Source organism: Cervus canadensis, chromosome 20, assembly GCF_019320065.1.
Source record: "Cervus canadensis isolate Bull #8, Minnesota chromosome 20, ASM1932006v1, whole genome shotgun sequence".
Taxonomy (NCBI): Eukaryota; Metazoa; Chordata; class Mammalia; order Artiodactyla; family Cervidae; genus Cervus; species Cervus canadensis.
In genome coordinates this window covers 26,199,406-26,221,743 of record NC_057405.1, presented here as the reverse complement: position 1 = coordinate 26,221,743, position 22,338 = coordinate 26,199,406, and the positions used below count along the sequence as shown (strand labels likewise).

The 22,338-nt window shown below is 39.0% G+C and overlaps 1 protein-coding gene and 1 non-coding gene across 7 annotated transcripts in view; one reads left to right on the top strand and one right to left on the bottom strand.

Annotated features, from left to right (window-relative positions):
- The window catches only part of SLC17A5 (solute carrier family 17 member 5), a 72,525-nt gene that overhangs the window by 23,410 nt on the left and 26,777 nt on the right, over window positions 1-22,338 (top strand). For 4 of the 6 annotated variants that reach the window (XM_043439170.1, XM_043439166.1, XM_043439165.1 and 1 more), the window contains one exon: window positions 18,224-18,382. The exons of the other annotated variants lie outside the window; for them this stretch is intronic. In XM_043439170.1, the coding sequence (XP_043295105.1) occupies window positions 18,224-18,382 (159 nt within the window). The remainder of the gene's footprint in view (window positions 1-18,223; window positions 18,383-22,338) is intronic. 6 annotated transcript variants of the gene reach the window in all.
- On the bottom strand, window positions 6,480-6,584 carry LOC122422980. Its single transcript, XR_006264062.1, has one exon. It is a non-coding gene; the product is annotated as a U6 spliceosomal RNA (small nuclear RNA).

Here is a 22,338-nt window from a genome sequence, read left to right as displayed (position 1 = left end):
TGTCTTTTAGTGGGAATAAAAGAACCCTGAAAACATTAGGAAAAATTAAAATACACAGTCTTTTCTTTAGCATTATTAATGGCTTCATTGTCAGTTTATTGGTTTAAAGAACATAAAATATTTCATATAACACTTTTATTCCCCATCAAGTTATTATTATTGATATTTTCAATTCCCCACCCCACCCCTGGCTGGTACAATTGTTCTTTTATTCTGTTCTGTTTTACAATCATAAGAGGCAGTGATTTGTTGTTCTTGTTGTTATTATAGTTGATTTACAGTGTTGTGTTCCAGGTGTAGAGCAGAATGATTCAGTTTTATATATATATATTCTTTCAGATTTTATTGTAGGTTACTACAAGATATTGAATACAGTTCCCTGTGCTATACAGTAGGTCCTTGTTGGTCATCTATTTTCTTCTTTTTTAAATTTTTTTAATTGAGGGATAATGGCTTTTCTGTCATACATCAACAAGAATCAGCCCTAGGTACACCATGCCCCTTCCCGCCCAAACCTCCCTCCCGTCTCCCTCCCCATCCCACCTTTCTGGGTTGTCACAGAGCCCCTGTTTGAGTTTCCTGAGTCATACAGCAAATTCCCGTTGGCTCTCTATTTTACATGTGGTCATGTAAGTTTCCCTGTTACTATCTCCATACATCCCACCCTCCCCCTCCTCGCCTCCCCTTGTGTCCATGGGTCTGTTCTCTATGTCTGTTTCTCCATTGCTGTCCTGAAAATAAATTCATCAGTACCATCTTTTTAGATTCCATATATATGCATCAGTATATGATATTTATATTTCTCTTTCTACCTTACTTCTGTCTGTATAATAGGCTCTAGGTTCATCCACATTAGAACCGACTCTAATGTGTTCCTTTTATGGCTGAGCAGTATTCCATTGTATGTATGTACCACAGTTTCTTTATCCATTCATCTATCAATGGACGTCTAGGGTTACTTCCATGTACTAGCTATTGTAAATAGTGCTGCAATGAACATTGGGGTATATATGTCTTTTTCAATTTTGGTTTCCTCAGGGTATATGCCTAGTAGTGGGACTGCTAGGTCATATGGTGGTATTATTCCTAGCTTTTTAAGGAATCTCCATACCATCTTCCATAGTGACTGTAATCAATTGACATTGATTTACATTGATTACAGACTTTTTGATGATGGCCATTCTGACTGGTGTGAGGTGGTATCTCATTGTAGTTTTGATTTTCATTTCTCTAATAATGAGTGACGTTGAGCATCTTTTCATGTTTGTTAGCCACCTGTATGTATTCTTTGGAGAAATATCTGTTTAGGTCTTTTTCCCACTTTTTGATTGGATTGTTTGTTTTTCTGTTACTGAGTTGTATGAGTTATTTGCATATTTTGGAAATTAATCCTTTGTCAGTTGTTTCCTTTGCTATTATTTTCTCCCATTCTGAGGGCTGTCTTTTCACTTTGTTTGTAGTTTCCTTTGCTGTGCAAAAGCTTTTAAGTTTAATTAGGTTCCAGTTGTTTATTTTTGTTTGTATTTCCATTACTCTAGGAGGTGGGTCATAGAAGATCTTGCTTTGATTTACATCATCTAGTGTTCTGCCTATATTTTCCTCTTAAGAGTTTTATAGTTTCTGGTCTGACATTTAGGTCCTTAATCCATTTTGAGTTTATCTTTGTGAATGGTGTTATGAAGTGTTCTAATTTCTTTTTTTGCATATAGCTCTCCAGTTTTCCCAGTACCACTTATTAAAGAGTCTGTCTTTGCCCCGTTGTATATTCTGCCTCCTTTGTCAAAAATAAGGTACCCATAGGTGTGTGGGGTTTATCTCTGGGTTCTCTCTTTTGTTCCATGGGTCTATATTTCTGCTTTTGTGCCAATACCATACTGTCTTGATGACTGTAGCTTTGTAGTATAATCTGAAGTCAGGAAGCTTGATTCCTCCAGCTCCATTCTTCTTTCTCAAGACTGCTTTGGCTATTCAGGGGTCTTTTGTGTTTCCATATGAATTGTGAAATTTTTTGTTCTAGTTCTATGAAAAATGCCATTGGTAATTTGATAGGGATCACATTGAACCTATAGATTGCATTCAGTAGTATAGTCATTTTTCACAATGTTGATTCTTCCTACCCAGGAACATGGAATATCTCTCCATCTATTTATGTCATCTTTGATTTCTTTCATCAGTGTCCTGTAATTTTCCGTATACATGTCTTCTGTCTCCTTAAGTAGGTTTATTCCTAGATATTTTATTCTTTTTTTTGCAGTGGTGAATGGGATTGAGTCCTTAATTGCTCTTTCTGATTTTTCATTGGTAGTATATAGGGATGCAAGTGATTTCTGTGTATTGATCTTGTATCCTGCAACTTTGCTGAATTTGCTGATTAGCTCTAGTGATTTTCTGATGGTTTCTTTTGGATTTTGTGTGTGTAGTATCATGTCATCTGCAAACAGTGAGAGTTTTAGTTCTCCTTTTCCAATCTGGATTCCTTTTATTTCTTTTTCTTCTCTAATTGCCATGGCTAGGACTTCCAAAACTATATTGAATAATAGTGGTGAGAGTGGGTACCCTTGTCTTGTTCCTGATCTCAGAGGGAATGCTTTTAGTTTTCACCATTGAGAACAATGTTTGCTGTGGGCTTAATCATATATGGCCTTTCCTGTGTTGAGGTAGATTCCTTCTATGCCCATTTTGTGAAGTGCTTTTATCATAAATGGGTGCTCAATTTTGTCAAAGGCTTTTTCTGCATCTATTTATATGATCATATGGTTTTTATCTTTCAACTTGTTAATATAGTGTATCACATTGATTGATTTGTGTATATTGAAGAATCTTTGCATTCCTGGGATAAACCCAACTTGATCATGGTGTATGAGCTTTTTAATGTGTTGTTGAATTCTGTTTGCTAGAATTTTGTTGAGGATTTTTGCATCTATGTTCATCAGTGATACTGGCCTGTAGTTTTCCTTTTTTGTGTTGTCTTTGCCTCGTTTTGGTATCAGGGTGATTGTGGCCTCATAGAATGACTTTGGAAGTGTTCTTTCCTCTGCAATTTTTTGGAAGAGTTTCAGAAAAATAAGCATTAGCTCTTCTCTAAATGTTTGATAGAATTCTGTGAAGCTATCTGGCCCCGGGCTTTTGTTTTTTGGGAGATTTTTGATCACAGTTTCAATTTCAGTGTTTGTACTTGGCTTGTTCATAATTTCTGTTTCTTCCTGTTGAACTTTCCTAAGAATCTGTCTATTTCCTCTAGGCTGTCCATTTTATTAGCCTATAGTTGCTTATAATATTCTCTTATTGTCCTTTGTATTTCTGTGTTATCTGTTGTAACCTTTCCTTTTTCACTTCTAATTTTGTTGATTTGATTTTTCTCCCTTTATTTCTTGATGAGTCTGGCTAGTGGTTGTCAATTTTATCTTCTCTAAGAACCAGCTTTTAGTTTTATTCACCTTTGCTATTGTTTCCTTTGTTTCTTTTTCATTTATTTCTGCTCTGATCTTTATGATTTATTTCCTTCTGCTGACTTTTTTGTTCTTCTTTCTCCAGCTGTATTAGATGTAGAGTTAGGCTGTCTATCCAATGCTTTTCTTGTTTCTTGAGGTAGGATTGTATTGCTATAAACTTCCCTCTTAGAACGGCTTTTGCTGAATCCCATAGGTTTTGGGTCATCATGTTTTTGTTGTCATTTGTTTCAGGAATCTTTTGATTTCCCTTCTTATTTCTTCAGTAACATCTTCATTATTTAGTAATGTACTGTTTAATCTCCATGAGTTTGTGTTATTTGCAATTTTTCCCTGTAGTTGATATCTAGTCTCATAGCGTTGTGGTCAGAGAAGATTCTTGAGACTATATAGGGGGAATACACAGGGTGATTTATAAGAAAAAATGAGGAAAAAAAAAAAAGGTTCTGAAGGTCGTACTTCTTCTTGGCTGTGGAGTCTGCCCCTTGGATGGGGTCGGGTTAGCGTCCTGTGATGTTTTCCTGGTTGGGGGAGCTTGTGCCTATGTTCTGGTTGATGGAGCTGGATCTCCTCTCTCTGAAGGGCCGTGCAGTGTGCGGCAGTCTCTATGGGTCCAGTATGTGTTTGGGAGTCCTTCTGGCCCTGGCAGTGTTAGACACCTCTATTTCCATAGCTGCTTCAAAGTGGCCCTTTCAGCGTGTCTCCACTGCCACCAGCCCCTGACTTGTCCCGGGGATCATTGCTATGCTTCTGTTCTCCTGTCCCGTCCTGCACCGCTGGCCGAAGCTTGCTGGGTAGGTGGATCTTTTTCTGGCTCCCCGACTGCGCCCTCTGTGTCGCGGAGACTTATGTGGGCTTTCCTCAGCCCCTGGAGCTCACCCCGCTGTGTTGCAGGGCTCGTGTGCCCTTGTCTCAGCTTCATGGGTCCGGCCTTTGCATCACGGGCTTGTGTGCGCTTGTCTGGGCTCCCAGGGCCCATCCTCTGCGTCACGGGCTTGTGTGCGCTCGTCTGGGCTCCCCGGGCCCATCCTCTGCGTCACGGGCTTGTGTGCGCTCGTCTGGGCTCCCCGGCTCCATCCTCTGCGTCACGGGCTTATGTGCGCTCGTCTCGGCTCCCCGGGCCCATCTTCTGCGTCACGGGCTTGTGTGCGCTCGTCTGGGCTCCCCGGCTCCATCCTCTGCGTCACGGGCTTGTGTGCGCTCGTCTGGGCTCCCCGGGCCCATCCTCTGCATCGCGGGGCTTGTGTGCGCTTGTCTGGGCTCCCTGGGCCCATTCTCTGCATCACAGGCCTGTGTGTGCTTGTCTGGGCTCCCCGGGCCCATCCTCAGCATCGCGGGGCTGGTGGGCACTTGTCTCAGCTCACTGGGCCCACCCTTTGTATCACAGGGTTCAATTTTTATATATAGCAAACCAGGTAATAATTAAACATTTACTCATTCACGTTTCTTTTTAAGTTTTATAATTTGCTACAAAGGTCGCTATAAGCTGCTGAATTGTCAGAAATATGGCACCCCTTGGTCTTCGCCAAAGGTTGGCAGAAATTTAGGAGGTATCACCAATGTAATAAAGTTACTTTGAGATCTCTGTGTTCTTTGAGATATCAATTAAATGAATACCCATTTTTTGCCCACTGAGGAACAGATTAAAAGAGTAATGCATTGTAAATGAATCTTGCCACATAAAATGTAATGTATCTTATATATACAGTAGAATATTACTTGGTCATAAAAAAGAATGAAATTTTGCCATTTGCAGCAACATGGATGGATCTGGACGGTATTTTGCTTTAGTGAAATAAGTCAGATTGAAAAAGACAGATGCTGTGTCTTTTCATTTATATGTGGAATCTGAAAAATGAAACAAGTGAACAAATATTAAACAGAAACAGGCTCGTGGATACAGAGACCCAACTAGTGGTTAGAGAGGGAAAAGTGGGGGGAGGGGGGCCAGGCAAGGTAGTTGACGGGAATTAAGAAGTATAAATTCCTAGGTATAAAATAAATAAGTAACACGGATGTACTTACTGTGCGGCACAGGGAACATAAGTCAACATTGTGTAATAGCTTTGTATTGAATTTTGAATTATTCTTTTGTACACCAGGAACTAATAATAATATTGTAAGTCAGTTATGCTTCCATTAAAAAAAAAAAAAACTTGGTATGTTTTCTCAGCATTATTAATAACTTGCTTCTTCTCAGATTTCATTTTTATCATTATCTTCACTGACTTATGAAACTTATTTAGATTTTTTTTTTAAAGAGAGCTTCAAATGTGCCTATATCTGTCCATTATCCAAACCTAAGGTTAATCTGTTTTTCCATATGCTTCAGAAATTGAAATATTCAGAAGCAAGAGGAATTAAGAGAATTAGGTTTCCTAGAACTTCAAACTGCATTCTTAAACCAGATGACATTGTAGTTGAAAATGTCATAAAATACTTTGCTACATGAAGCTCCGCTTTTAATCCAATAAATGGATCCAATAAATGTTTGGCATCTGCTGTACTTCATTCATTCCTTAAACACTTTTTGAGAGCTTACTATGTCCTAGGTTCTTTGTCAGATGTGTGTGTGCTTAGTCGGTCAGTTGACCCCTGGACTGTGGCCCGCCAGGCTCCTATGTCAGTGTGATTCTCCAGGCAGAAATACTGGAGTGGGTAGCCATTCCCTTCTCTAGGGGATCTTCCTGACCCAGGGCTCAAACCCAGGTCCCCTGCTTTGCAGGCAGATTCTTTACCATCTGAGCCAGTAAGGAAGCCCCTCTTTGTAAGGTACTAAGGACCAAGAAATTGATAATCAGAGAGAAGAAATGAACAAGACACGGCTCCTGTGGGACCTGTGATATCCAGAGGGAGACAGATGTGAATGGACAGAATTTCAGGCCGACACTGCTGTCTACAGGTTACATAGTCCATCTTTGGTACAGAGAAGGCCGGAGTCTTCAGCCAGCCTGGGGATGATACTCTCCTGCCAAGGACTGTCAGCAACTTACCTGTAGTTGAACAAAGGGATTTCTTTCTTTCTTTCTTTTTAATATGGAGCATTACATGAATTTGCATGTCATCCTTGCATAGGGCCCATGCTAATCTTCTCTGTATTGTTCCACTTTTAGCGTATGTCCTGCCAAAGTGAGCATGGGATTTCTTGCTTTGTGGCAATGAAGAAGAAACCACACCATGAGGAACGAAAGGGCATCTCAGTGAGAGAGCTGAAGGCAGCTTGTTACAGTTTAGATTTGTGTTACTTGACTGTGAGGAGGGTTTAAAGAATCGCTGTTTTGCTCCAGAATTGGTGTTGTGAGAAGGCATTAGCGGTTCTGTGGCTGAGGATCTCAATTTTTATCTAGAAGGTGGGACTGAGGCAATAACTGGCAGAGAAGCCACAGTCACGTTAGCCAGGAGAGAGTTTTGCTCTTTTGTGTGGTTCATACATTCTTGTTTTCATCTGTGCTCAGAGGTGATCAAGGTGTTGTCTATCTGTCTCATTCTAACGTTCTTATTTTTTTCATTTTTTAAGATTTTATTTATTTGTGACCGTATTGGGCCTTCCTGGCTGCGGGCCCTCTCTAGTTGTGGCAAGCAGGGACTGCTCTTCATTGCGGTGCATGTGCTGCTCGTTGCGGTGGCTTCTCTTGTTGCAGAGCATGGGCTCTAGAGCGCTGGCTCAGGAGTTGTGGCACATGTATTTAGTTGCCCCTCAGCATATGGAATCTCCCCAGACCAGGGATCACAGTCATTGCGAGCATGCTGTGGCCCAACTGTTAGAAGCAGACCATCTCAGGTGAGAGCAGTCAGAGGCTGCTTGTTTCTTTCTTACTGGTAAAAGCTTCATCTGAGCAATCTTGAAAGACAAGTTGGAGTTAACTAGGCACTTTGGGAAAGGGAGAGATGTGTGGGCATCCCCGGGCAAGGATGTGGTATAAGCAGATTCTGAGGAGAGAGAGTGATACTCGCCAGGAATCAGGCATTGCTGCAGGTAAAAGGCAAAGGCAGAGAGTGGCAGAAGAAGCCTGATCATGGAGAATCCTGTATGTCCCACTGAGGAGCTTAGACTTTACCCTCTAGGCACTGGGATGCTGTGAACTACTTGTAAGCTTGATGCTGTTAAAGTGCTGCACTCAGTAGGCCAGCAAATTTGGAAAACTCAGTGGTGGTCACAGGACTGGAAAAGGTCAGTTTTCATTCCAGTCCCAAAGAAGGGCAGTGCCAAGGAATGTCCAAACTACTGCACAATTGCACTCATTTCACATGCCTTTGACTGTGTCGATCACAACAAACGTGGAAAATTCTTCAAGAAATGGGAATACCAGACCACCTTACCTGCCTCCTGAGAAATCTGTATGCAGGTCAAGAAGCAACAATTAGAACCGGACATGGAACAGCAGACTGATTCCAAGTTAAGAAAGGAGTACATCAAGACTGTATATTGTCACCCTGCTTGTTTAACTTACATGCAGAGTACATCATGAGAAACGCTGGGCTGGATGAAGCACAAGCTGGAATCAAGATTGCCAGGAGAAATATCAATAACCTTAGATATGCAGATGACACCACCCTTATGGCAGAAAGTGAAGAACTGAAGAGCCTCTTGATAAAAGTGAAAGAGGAGAGTGAAAAAGCTGGCTTAAATCTCAACGTTCAAAAAACGAAGATCATGGCATCTGGTCCCATCCCTTCATGGCAAATAGATGGGGAAACAATGGTTCAATCCCTGCTCTGGGAAGATCCCACATACCAGGGAGCAACTAAGCCCATGAGCCACAACTACTGAGCAGCAACTACTGGAGCCCGCATGCCTAGAGCCTGTCCTCCTCAACAAGAGGAGCCACCTCAATGAGAAGCCCAGCTCAACGCAACTAGAGAAAGCCCACGTGCAGCAACGAAGACCCACCATGGCCAAAAAATAATGTAAATAAATAAAGCTTTAAAAAAAACGTTGGAGCGGATTGCCATTCCCTTCTCCAGGGGCTCTTCCTGACCCAGGGATCAAACACAAGTCTGCTGCATAGCAGGCAGATTCTTTACTATCTGAGCCACCAAGGAAGCCCTATTACAAAACAGTGACTCACAATTTTTAAAGGTTATGCTGCATTTATATTTGTATAAAATGTTGGCTTTATAAAACTTTATAAAATATTGGCTGTATTCCTCATGTTGTATAATATATCCTTGTAGCTTATTTGATACCTAATTGTTTGTACCTCTTTACCCCCTGACCCTATAATTGCCCCTCCCACCTCCCCTCTTCCTGGTGGTAGCCATTAGTTTTTTCTCTGTATCTATAAGTCAGCTTCTTTTTTGTTATCTTCACTAATTTGTTGTATTTCTTAGATCCCATAAGTAAGTAATACCTTGTCTTTCTCTGTCTGACTTATTTCACTTAGCATAATGCCCTCCCAAGTCCATCCATATTGCAGCAAATGGCAAAATTTTGTTCTTTTTTTATATAACTTAGTACTATTCCATTGTGTGTATACCATATTTTCTTTATCCATTCATCTGTTGATTCCCACTTACGTTGCTTCAGTTTCTTGGCAGTTGTAAATAATGCTGCTATAAACATTAGGATGCATGTATCTTTTCCAATTAGAGATTTTTTTTTTCAGGTAGGTACTCAGGAGTGGGATTGCTAGGTCATTTTAGTAGTTCCCAGTTCAGTTCAGTTCAGTCAACTCTGCGACCCCACGGACTACAGCCTGCCAGGCCTCCCTGTCCATCACCAGCTCCTGGAGCCTGCTCAAACTCGTGTCCATCGAGTCAGTGATGCCATCCAACCATCTCATCCTCTGTCGTCCCCTTCTCCTCATCTTTCACCTTCATCAAGAGGTTCTTTAGTTCTTTGCTTTCTGCCATAAGGGTGGTGTCATCTGCATATCTGAGGTTATTGATATTTCTCCCGACAATCTTGATTCCAGCTTGTGCTTCATCCAGCCTGGCATTTTGCATGATGTACTCTGCATGTAAGTTAAATAAGCAGAGTGACAATATACTGCCTTTCCCAATTTGGAACCAGTCTGTTGTTCCATGTCCAGTTCTAACTGTTGCTTCTTGACCTGCATGCAGATTTCTCAGGAGGCAGGTAAGGTGGTCTGGTATTCCCATCTGTTTAAGAATTTTCCATAGTTTGTTGTGATCCACCCAATGGCTTCAGCATAGTCAATAAAGCAGAAGTAGATGTTTCTCTGGAACTCTCTTGCTTTTTTGATGATCCAGTGGATGTTGGCAATTCGATCTCTGGTTCCTCTGCCTTTTCTAAATCCAATTTGAACATCTGAAAGTTCACCGTTCACATACTGTTGAAGCCTGGCTTGGAGAATTTTGAGCATTACTTTGCCAGCATGTGAGATGAGTGCAATTGTGTGGTAGTTTGAACATTCTTTGGCATTGCCTTTCTTTGGGATTGGAATGAAAACTGACCTTTTCCAGTTGTATGGCCAATGCTGAGTTTTCCAAATTTGTTGGCATATTGAGTGCAGCACTTTAACAGTATCATCTTTTAGGATTTGAAATAACTCACCTGGAATTCAGTCACCTCCACTAGCTTTGTCCATAGTGATACTTCATAAGGCCCACTTGACTTTGCATTCCAGGATGTGTGGCTCTAGTTGAGTGATCACACCATCATGGTTATCTGGGTCATGAAGATCTTTTTTGTGTAGTTCTTCTGTGTATTCTTGCCACCTCATCTTAATATCTTCTGCTTCTGTTAGGTCCATACTGTTCTATTCTTTATTGTGCCCATTTTTACATGAAATATTCCCTTGGTGTCTCTAATTTTCTTGAAGAGATCTCTAGTCTTTCCCATTCTATTGTGTCCCTCTATTTCTTTGCACTTATCACTGAGGAAGACTTTCTTATATCTCCTTGCTCTTCTTTGGAACTCTGCATTCAAATGGGTATATCTTTCCTTTTCTCCTTTGCCTTTAGCTTCTCTTCTTTTCTCAGCTATTTGTAAGACTTCCTCAGACAACCGTTTTGCCTTTTTGCATTTCTTTCCATGGGGATGGTCTTGAGCACTGCCTCCCTTACAATGTCATGAACCTCCGTGCATAGTTCTTCAGGCACTCTATCAGATCTCATCTCTTGAATCTATTTGTCACTTCTACCATATAATTGTAAGGTATTTGATTTAGGTCATCCCTGAATGGTCTAGTGGTTTTCCCTACTTTCTTCAGTTTAAGTCTGAATTTGGCAATAAGGAGTTCTTGATCTGAACCACAGTCAGCTCCTGGTCTTGTTTTTGCTGACTGTATAGAGCTTCTCCATCTTTGGCTGCAAAGAATATAATCAATCTGATTTCGGTATTGACCATCTGGTGATGTCCATGTGTAGAGTCTTCTCATGTGTTGCTAGAAGAGGGTGTTTTGCTATGATCAGTGCTTTCTCTTGGCAAAACTCTGTTAGCCTTTGCCCTGCTTCATTTTGTACTCCAAGACCAAATTTGCCTGTTACTCCAGATATCTCTTGACTTCCTAGTTTTGCATTCCAGTCCCCTATGAAGAAAAGGACATTTTGGGGGGTGTTAGTTCTAGAAGGTCTTGTAGGTTTTCATAGAACCATTTAACTTCAGCTTCTTCACCATTACTGGTTGGGGCATAGACTTGGATTACTGTGATATTGAATGGTTTGCCTTGGAAACAGAGATCATTCTGTCATTTTTGAGATTGCACCCAAGTACTGCATTTCAGACTCTTGTTGACTATGAGGGCTACTCCATTTCTTTTAAGGGATTCTTTCCCACAGTAGTAGATGCAATGGTCATCTGAAGTTATTTTTAGTATTTTGATAAATTTCCATATTGTTTTCCACAGCAGCTGCGTCAATTTACGTTCCCACCAACAGTGTACAAGGGTTTCCTTTTCTCCACATCCTCTCCAACATTGGTTATTTGTGTTCTTTTTGATGACAGCCATTCTGACAGATGTGAGGTGACATCTCATTGTGGTTTTGATTTGCGTTTCCCTGATGATTAGTGATGTTGAACTTCTTTTAATATGCTTGTTAGCCATCTGCATTTGCTCTTTGGAAAAATGTCTGTTCAGTTCTTCTGCCTATTTTTTAATCAGATTCTTTATTTTTTTATGGTGACTTGTATGAGGTATGTATATATGTTGGGTATCAGCCCCTTGTCAGTCATATCATTTGCAAATATATTCTCCCATTCAGGACTGTTTTTGTTTGGTTGATGGTTTCCTTTGCTGTGAAAAAGCTTTTGTGTTTAATTAGATCCTGTTTATTTATTTTTGCTTTTATTTACTTTAGGAGATAGATTCAAAAAATATTGCTACAATTTATGTCAAAGAGCATTCTCCCTTTGCTTTCCTCTAGGAATTTTATGCTTTTCAGTCTTACATTTAAATATTTAACATTTAAATATTTTACATTTTAATTTTTACATTTAAGTATTTAAATGTAATTTAAATGTAAATATTAAATATATTTTATATTTTATTTTTATATTTTGTATTTTATAGATATTTTATTATATATATATCATTTATATTTTAATTTTATATTAAATAAATATTAAATGTAAATATTTAAATTTAAATATTTTACATTAATATTTTAATATTTACATTTAAATATTTTTATTTTTGTGTATGGAGTAGAAAATGTTCCAATTTTTTCTTTTACATGTAGCTGTCCTGTTTTCCCAGCACTATTTATTGAAGTATCTGTCTTTTCTCCATTGTGCAGACTATCTTTTCTCTTTTATCATAGAGTAATTAACCATAAGTGTGTGGGTTTATTTTTGGGCTTTCTATTCTGTCCCACCGATCTATGAGTCTGTTTTTGTACCAGAACCATACTGAGTTTTTATTACTATAGCTTTATAGTATAGTCGGAAGTCAGGAAGCGTATTCCTCCAGCTGTTTCTCTTTCTCGATTGTTTTGGCTGTTCGAGGTCTTTTATTTTTCCATACAAACTATTAAATTATTTGTCCTAGTTCTGTGCAGAATGCCGTTGTTGTTCTGACAGAGATTGCATTGAACTGGTACGTTGGTTTGGGTAGTATGGTCATTTTAACAATATTAATTCTTCCAGTCCAAGAACGTGGTATATAGAAGTCTCCTTTTTAATAAATTGTTAAGACGTTACCACTTTACCCACTGACATTTTCTTTCCTCGGGAGATCTAGTATTGGTTTTTTGCTTTTATTTTTTTTTCTTTACTAAGTCTTTAGGACAGGATATTTTATAACTGTTTTGCTTCTCTTCTACCTTTTTGAAAGAGTATACAATTTTGCAGTCTTATGAAGCAAATAAGGGCTTTGGCTTGAATATTTAGTTGCTCTAACTTAGAACATGTGTTTCATGCAGCTTTTTCTAAACCAATTTGTTGTTTCTTACATTTGACAGGAAAACATTTTTTTGTGAAGTTGCACATAGAAGATACTCAAATGTTATTGATTGACCTTACCCTTCCTATAGTCTAGAAGATTTTGTACATTTGACAACGAATACATTTTTGTTCTGTGCTTTTGTGCTTCAACTGGTATTTAAAAAAGCTGTTTGAGCTATTATTACTTATTTAATGATACATTCTCTATATAAGATTCAAGATATCATTGATTATTCCTTCAGAAATTCCCTTACTCAAATATCTTAAAGAATTTGCTCTCAATATATTGGCTGGGCAGATGATCTGAACAGCTAAAAAATTTCCTTTCCAGTATATTTTCATCCGTAAGCAGTGGCATTTTAGAAGAATGTGGAGCTCTGCTGAGAACTTTTATAATGTGCTTTGCCAACATTTAAGTATAATGAAGCCAATAGAGTGTGTGAGATTGCATGATTGACAGGTCACCTCTGATAATAGCAAAAGATAATTTCTCATCTAGAACATCAGAAAAAGCTGTTTTGTACTTTATTAAGGTCTTGCCTTCAACTTTTGTTGTCCGTTATGGTAGCCACCAACACTTGTGGTTATTAAATTTTAATTTAGATTAATTGAATTAAAAATTCATTTCCTCAGTCATACTAGCCATATTGCAAAGGCTTAATAGGGCTACTCTTTACCAAATTGGGCAGTGTAGATATAGAACATTTCTGTCACCATAAGAAGTTCTATTAGACAGGGCTATCTTAAAATCTTGAAGGATTTTTTTAATGTGTGCCACAGCTAATTGGATAGTTTCTCCTAGAAACATTTAAAAATTCATCATTAATTTGAATGTTTTATAAATGAAGGGTTTTCCCCCTAAAATATAACTTATAATGTGGAAATATTGTAAATTGATCTCATAATTCTCATTCGGAGAAAAGAAAGCTGTTGTTTTATACCAGTTTACAAATGAACACTAACATTTACATATCATATTCTTCTTTCCAAATTTCTGACTCTCTGGGCTTCATATTCGTGTAATAAATAGCTATTGAGATCCTGCTACATGTCAAGCTTATATGTTTGGCCTACAACTGGTCTTTCCCCCCAACCCAGCTTTATTAAGATATAATGGACATTATGTATGTTTAAGATATACACCTTGATGATTTGATATACTTAATTACAAAATTGGAGAAAGGAACAGCAACCCACTGCAGTATTCTTGCCTGGAGAATTCCAGAGGAACCTGGCGGGCTACCGTCTATGGCGTCGCAGAGTCGGACACGACTGAGCAGCAAATACACACATGCACGTGTTACAAAGTGGTGCCCACAGTGGGGTTAGTTAACACCTCCATCATCTCAGCTGATCACTGTTTCTTTTTGTGGTGAGAACATTTAAGATCTACTTCCTTAGCAGCTTTCAAGTACATGATAGAGTAGTGTTAGCTATCGTCACCATGCTGTACTTTAGACCGTAGCAGTTGCTCATCTTGTAACTGGAAGATGAGTTTCCCCCTCTCTCCAGCCCCTGGCCACCACCATTTTATTCTGTTTCCATGAGTTTTGACTTTTTAATTAATTAATTTATTTATTTAGTTTTTGACTGCACTGGGTCTTTGTTGTGGCACGCGGGCTTTCTCTGGTTGTGGCAAACGGGGGCTACTCTTCGTTGCCGTGTACAGGCTTCTCGTTGTGGTGGCTTCCCTTGTGTCAGGGCTTGGTCTCTATTCCACATGTAAGCTATACAGTATTTGTCTTTCTCTGTATAACTTATTTCACTTAGCATAATGCCCTCAGGGTCCACATGCGTTGTCACAAATACCAGGATTTCCTTGTCTAAAGCTAACTGTCTAAGTCAGTATTTTCCAAGGGTTCCCAGACCACGACCAAGAAAGGCTGAAGCTGGTTGACAAGTTACTTCAGGGTTCACAGCTGGGACCAAGATCCTTTTGTCTTTTACCCAATGCACAGGCATGCAAAACCCTTACTGCGTCCCTCGGCATATGTTCGTAGATCCCACTGCCCCTGGAAAAGCACTTTGTCTGTGGGTGGATGCCAGATTGTTGTTGGGGGTGGGGAACAGTGGATACCAATAAGGGGCATATTATTTGGCCATCTTGATGACATCACTGTCCACGTATAGCTGGTCATGGTTGAGTGATTCTCCAAAAAAATCAGATTATAGAAAATTCAATTGTTAGACTGAAAATATTCTGGTATGGCTCAGTTTGCTTCAATTTTCCTTCATTTATATTCATATAAGCAAGATTATGCCTAAATACTGGTGAAAAGCTACAGAAGCTATTATCAGAGCCCTATATTCTTCTAAAGCATCACCGTCAGTAAGTGTAAATACATAATCGTAAGCATGTCTTAAAATTATTACATATTTTACATCAGATATATTTAAGTTATTTAGATCAGATACATTTAGGCTCATATTTTTCAACACAGGAGTATGATTTCATTTCTTTTGTGAGTTTCAAAGCCATGTAAAAAGAACTATATTCCAAGTTCCTTTAAATGCTAAATTCTCTAGACTGGTTTTTTCCTTCCTCTTTGTCCTAAGATTTTCAAGCAAGGGGTGATAGAGCTCAGTGCAGCAGGGGGGAGGTTGCAGAATTCTTTACTACAACTTCTGCTGTGTTATGCTCAATCGTTTCCAACTCTTTGCAACCCTGTGGACTGTAGCCCGCCAGGCTCCTCTGTCCATGGGATTCCCCAGGCAAGAATGCTGAATAGCTTGCCATTTCCTTCTTCAGGGGATCTTCTTAACCCAGTAATAGAACCGGAGTCTCTTGAATCTCCTACATTGGCAGGTAGATTCTTTACCTCTAGCGCCACCCGGGGAAGCCCCCGTTATTACAACAGTGGATCCCAAAGTGTGCTACACTTTGAAATCATCCATGGATGTTTCAAAAATATGGCCACCTACCTCCTACCCATCTCCCACCCACCTCCCAACCTGATTTAATTGGTCTCAGTTGTGATTTTGGCTCTGGGGATTTTTAGCTCTCCTGGTGATTCCAATGTGCAGCAAAGTTTGAGAACCACTGCAGTGTAGAATCACCAGGGAAGCCTTTTAAAATAAACACGTTGGCCCTCCACTCAGAAGTTTGACTTTGGTTTTGAATCAGCAAGTCTGGGGTAGAACACAGCCAACTGTAATTTTGAAGTGCCAAAGGTGATTCTGAAGTGTAGCTGGAATCAAGAACCACTGCTATATAAGAATAATTGTCTCCTCTCTTTCTGTTCCCACACGTCCCCTACATCTTTGATACCTGGGGGGAATCAAAAGAGCATATCTACCAAATCAGATCAAAAGTCCCTGGAAAAAAAGGCCCTAAGGTTAATACTGGTTCTTCCCCTTTTTGAAATAATAGCGCACCCTAGGGGCGGAAACATAGATTGCTCCAGCTTTTGAAGAAGACAGAGCAGAGTCTCAGTATACAGGAAACATAAGGCACTGATTTCTCAGGCCAGTGGTCTCCAGGCTTTACTTAATCATGCGTCAGTAAAGCGGGGGGACTTACCTGGTGGTCCAGTGGCTAAGACTCTGTACTCCCAATGCAGGAGGCCCAGGTTCGATCCCTGCTCAGGGAGCTGGATGCCACATTGCCACAACCGAAGATCCCAAGTGCCACAACCAAGACCTGGTACAGCCAAGTAAATAAATACATTTTAAAAAAATACAGTGTGGGGGACAACAATCTGAACATATGCATATTTTTATGGTTATGTACATGCACTTCTGTACTTTCATACATTATAAAATTTACATAAAGACAGACTCTTTAAAGGATGGGTAAGATGAAATAAACAATATATACATAAATTAAAATTTTAATAGAAAAAGCTTTTTGTCACTTAAAAATTAATAATAATACATTGTTTAATTGGGAATAGTGTGTTTGAATACGGAGTATTGATGAGCCTGCCATTATTTTGTTTGGTGTGGTAGCTGACAAAGGGCTCATGAAGAAAAGTGTGAACTCTACTATTTTCTTAGCATTCACTCGTGCTTACGTCATTAGACTTCTGTTTACCTTCTCAGATGAATCTTTTGAAGACTTTTTTTTTGTCTGCGCTGGGTCTTCCTTGGTGCGTGTGGACTTTCTCCAGTTGGGCCAGCAGGGGCTGCTCTCTAGGTGTGGTGCACAGGCTTCTCATTGCGGTGGCTTCTCTTGTTGCAGAGCACAAGCTCTAGGTGTGTGGGCTCAGTAGTTGTGGCAAGTGGGCTTAGCCGCCCTGCAGCCTGCAGAATCTTCCCTGACCAGCGATCAAACCCAGGTCCCTGGATTGGCAGGCAGCTGCTTAACCACTAAACCACCAGGGAAGCCCTTGTTAATTCTGTAGATCTGTTTTCATTAAAACTGGCTAATGAAACCCATAAATCCATTTTGAGAGGCAGGTATAAACTAAAGTGTGCTGTGATACTACACCGAGGGCAGACCAATAAGTAAGGACACCGTTGAACCCCTTTTGATTGGGGAAATCAGACAATATGTGATTATCTGACATATTCCACAGCCACCCTATTCGCTAAATATGAATAGAGCTTAATTTCTTGTTTTAAAATGAGTATAGTGAGTATGGATAGGTCTAGTATGCCTTTCCACGCTGTGGAAGATCATCTTGCTACCCCTGGGATGTTTATACCCTGCTTTGAAGACCGTTACTCCAGATGGCTACATAAAAAACCTTTTATTGTGCAGTTCTTATAAATCACTATAATTGAATAAAGATTGGAGAATTAAATATGAATTCTAATAGGACTTCCAGTCTCTTATCTTGGCCCTTATGTCAGCCTCTGAATTAGATTATTATTAAACTGTCCTCTATTTTTAAGGTGGAGAAATTAATACTTCAGGGGACTTCTGACACTTATAAGGCATTTTTAGTTTGACCTTTGAGCTCTAAGACTACATTTCTGTTTTTTTCTTCTAATCTGAATCATGGAGTTTCTATTGCTATTTAATATTTTTAAAGAGTTGTTTCAGAAATCTAAGATTTACTAGCCAAGATTGACAGTGTATTCTAGATGAAACTTTAGCTGATGAGATTCAGATTTAAACATAGCTGTGCTGTGCTGTACTTAGACCCCATGGACTGTAGCCCGCCAGGCTCCTCTGCCTATGGGGATTCTCCAGGCAAGAGTACTGGAGTGGATTGCCATGCCCTTCTCCAAGGGATCTTCCTGACCCAGGGATCAAACCCAGATCTCCTGCACTGCATGCAGATTCTTTACCATCTGATCCACCAGGGAAGCCCAAGAATACTGGAGTGATAACCTATCCCTTCTCTGGGGGATCTTCCCAACCTAAGGATCAAACCGGGGTCTCTTGCATTGCAGGCAGATTCTTTACCAGCTGAGCTACCAGGGAAGCCCAAACGTAGCTGTAGCTTATCCCAATTACACCTGGTGTTTGTTTGTTTTCTAGCTCTCTTCACAGAAGTCAGTGCCATGGATACCCATGCTGAAATCACTGCCACTTTGGGCTATTGTAGTTGCACATTTTTCTTACAACTGGACTTTTTATACTTTATTGACCTTATTGCCTACTTACATGAAGGAAGTCCTAAGGTTCAATATTCAAGAGGTAAGAAAAAAATAAGCATCTACTTCTTATAGAGAATATACAGAATTTGTTCCTGTCTATGTGAAACTCAGTTATTTTGCATCTTCCGTTTTACTCTGGTATACTAAATTCTAGAGACTTCTCTTTTTAGCTTTGCTTCTTCCTTTCCTCTATGTGTGTTAACTCTTGATTCAGCGTGTCTTGGCTAGTATCCCCTTTAACTGTGAAGGTCTTACTAGTGCCCAGTAACATGCCAGGATCTCAGGTGACAAATACAGGTGGTACTGTGTGTGTGTGCGTGTGTGTGTATGTTAGTCACTCAGTCATGTCTGACTCTTTATGACCCCATGGACTGTAGCCCACCAGGCTCCTCTGTCCATGGAATTTCCAGGTAAGAATACTGGAGTGGGTAGCCATTCCCTTCTCCAGGGGATCTTCCTGACCCAGGGATCAAACCCTGGTCTCCTGCATTGCAGGCAGATTCTTTGCCGTCTGAGTCGCCAGGGTAGCCCTGCAGGTGATAGAGTATTCGCTTCTAAAAGGGATGGTGGCAGGACTCTGCTGGCAGCCGACTGGGGTGTGGGAAGACACAAGATTATTGTACAGAGGGTGCTCTGTAGTGCTCTCCAGGCATTGGCAGAGCTATAGTTGTAAAGCTGTCTAAGTCAGACCTCCCGAAAACTGTCAGTTCCTTCTGATCTCATCAAATGGAGACAATTCCTATTATCTCTATGTTGATGGATTTTGTCTCTAAAGAAATTGAAGAAAAACATAAATAGAAAGAGGCATAGTTTGTAAGAAAACTTGGTAGTGTTTTTTGTCTTCATATGAAGAATGAATCAAAGGCATAAATGTTGGGAGATAAAATGATAAAACTCTTAGAAGTGTACATCTTTGTGACCTGGCACTGGACAACAGCTTCTCACATATGACCCCAAAAGCACACATGACCAAAAGAAAAAACTGGTAAGTTGGGCTTCATCAGAATTGAAAGCTTTTGTGCCTCAAAGGATATTATCAAAAATGAAAGCCCACTGAATGGGAGAAAATATTTGCAAATCATATACTTGATAAGGATTAAGTATTCCAAATATGTAAAAAATTTGTACAACTCAATAATAAAAAGATAAGTAATCCAATTTTTTAAATGGGCAAAGGATTTAAATAGACATTTCTACAAAGAAAATATGCAAATGACCAATAAGCCCATGTAAAGATGCTGAACACTATTACTCAATACAGAAGTGGAACTCAAAACCATAATGAGACACCACTTCATGCCTATTAGAATAAAAAAAAATAAAATAAAACAAGAAAATAACAAGTGTTGGTGAGGATGCAGAGGAAAGAGATCCCTCATACATTGCTGGTAGGATGTGAAGTGTAGCTGCCATGGAAAACAGTTTGGCAGTTCATCTGAAAGTTAAACGTAAAGTTATTATGACCCACTAATTCCATTCCTGAGTCTATACCCAAGAGAACTGAAAACATATGTGCACGCAAAAACATGTACATGTACACAAAAGCTTATAGCATCATTATTCATAATAACCAAGAGGTAGAAACAACCCAAATGGTATAAGCTGATGAACAGATAAATAAAATATGGTATATTCCCCCATTCCCCCAAGAACTGTTACTGAGCCAGAGGGGAAGCCCTGGAAGAAAAAGCAGCAGCCTGGGTGGTGGGTGGTGAATGTAAAGACAGTAAGGTTGACGGCAAAGCTGCAGTGGTTACATGGACCTAACGCTATCAACACTGTTAAAGTGAACCTTTCAGTCACCTCGCTTCCAAAGCACACTGAAGATGTTGGCCACGTGGACCAAACCTTAAACTTCACCTAGACAGCTAAGCTGTGAAGAACTCTTCCAGCTACTTTTGAAAAACAAAATCCATTATACTGAAATATATCCACCAATTGCATTCAACTGAACTGAGGCTTTACCCATAGCTTGGGATGGATTTGTTGCAAGCAACCTCATTTTTCCTAAGCTCTCTGTTAACAGAGCTTGACTGTAGTCTCCTACCGTAGTGACAAATTGCATGCAAATTTAAGGATCAATCCACTTGATGCTTCTTTTTTGAAATTTTCCCAGGAGAACTATAAAAAGAATGCAGTATCAATAGTTGACTGGTAATTAGTATATGTACTCAATTGCCTTCATTTACTTTTCATTAATATTTTTTTAGTTCTGTACTGAGAGACTTTAGAATCTTAAAAAAAAATAGAATCTTTTTTCTTGACATTTTCATACCAAAACAACAAAAAAAAAGGCATTTTCTTTTTGAATCAAAATTAAAATAAATGTGAATAGAGTTTGAAAATAATTCTCTTGTTATATAGAACCTCTTTTTTAATGGCTTTTTCCTTGAAAAATCAGCATACTACATTCATGAAACAGACTTTGTTCAAAATAAAGCTTGATTTGAGATACATTGTATTTAAAATTATAATCTCATTAATTAAAAAATTTAAAGATCTGATCATTTGCTTTATTATATAAGTTTAGTTTTGTTAGTTATAATCACTTGTACTTTTTCCTCATTTTTTCCTAATGTCCCTATTTTTCACAACTCAGTGAGGCTGAAGCTGTATCTGTTAGCCTATTTTGAATATTGCCATTTTGGAATCAATTTTTAAAATAAGTGAATACAAGGAACTATATCCTTGAACAGAATGCTTAATAACTATGGAAGATAGCCACGGACGTATATATGTGGTATAAATGTTGAAGATTTTAGCAGTTTTAGGTTGTCCGGGGAGTTTTTACCACTGGAATTTTAAGTGGAAAAATTCAGTAACTAGTGATTGTTGGTCTTAGCCCAGCAGAGGACAAGGCCAAGATCAGAAAATTCTCTTTTCTATTTGCTACAGTTATTCATGTGTAAGGTTCTGCCACAAACAACAATAGATGTGGTCCCACTCTGCAGAATTCTTTTTGTTTTTAGTATCTCTTATTTAATTAATTAATTAATTTATTTGGCTGAACTGGGTCTTAGTTGCAGCATGTGAACTGTTAGTTGTGGCATGTGGGATCTAGTTCCCTGACCAGTGATTGAACCCTGGGCCCCTTGCATTGGGAGCTGGAGTCTTAGCCACTGGACCACCAAGGAAGTCCCCCACTATGCAGAATTCTAAGTGGAAGAAATTTAAAGAGGAAATTACTCAATACCAGAAAAAAGCAAAAATATTCAGCCGTGGAAGTGGAACTGGAAGCATGCAACATCTGAAAATAGATCACAGACTGTGGAAAAATTTCAGTCTTTTCTTAAGCACACTTAAATTTAAAATATTAACAAATTTTGCTGATCTATTCCATTAATAATGCTTAGATAGAATTATTACCAGATTTATTAGATAGAATGTATTTATTCGATAGATGGGATTTATTTATTAGACAAATAGACTTTACTTATTAGATAAAATTATTACCAGGATGGGGTGGACATATATACCTATGGCCGATTCATGTTGAACCATCACACTATTGTAATTATCCTCCAGTTAAAATAAATTAATTTTTTAAAAAAATAAAAAATATTTCTCAAAAGCTTAAAGAGAGTTAATAGTAATAATAAAATCAACAACTGCAGCAACAGAGAAAAAAGAAACAAAAATCCGGAACCAACTACAGAACAAATCAAAATATAAGAAGAAGAATAATTGTTTTTCCTGGAAAAACAATTATTATTACCAGATTTTAATATCAGTGATAAAATATCTTTCTACCTTTTTGGTGTTTGTAAATCTCTAACAGGTGTACCCATCTCTCTCAGACTAAAAACTTTTCTTTTTTTAACTTTTTACTTTGTATTGGGGTATAACCAGTTAACAGACAATCTTGTGATAGTTGTAGGTGAACAGCGAAGGAATTCAGCCAAACATACATGTATCTACTCTCCCGCAAACTTCCCTTCTATCCAGACTGCCACATAACGTTGAGCAGAGTTCCCTGTGCGGTCCTTGTTGGTTATC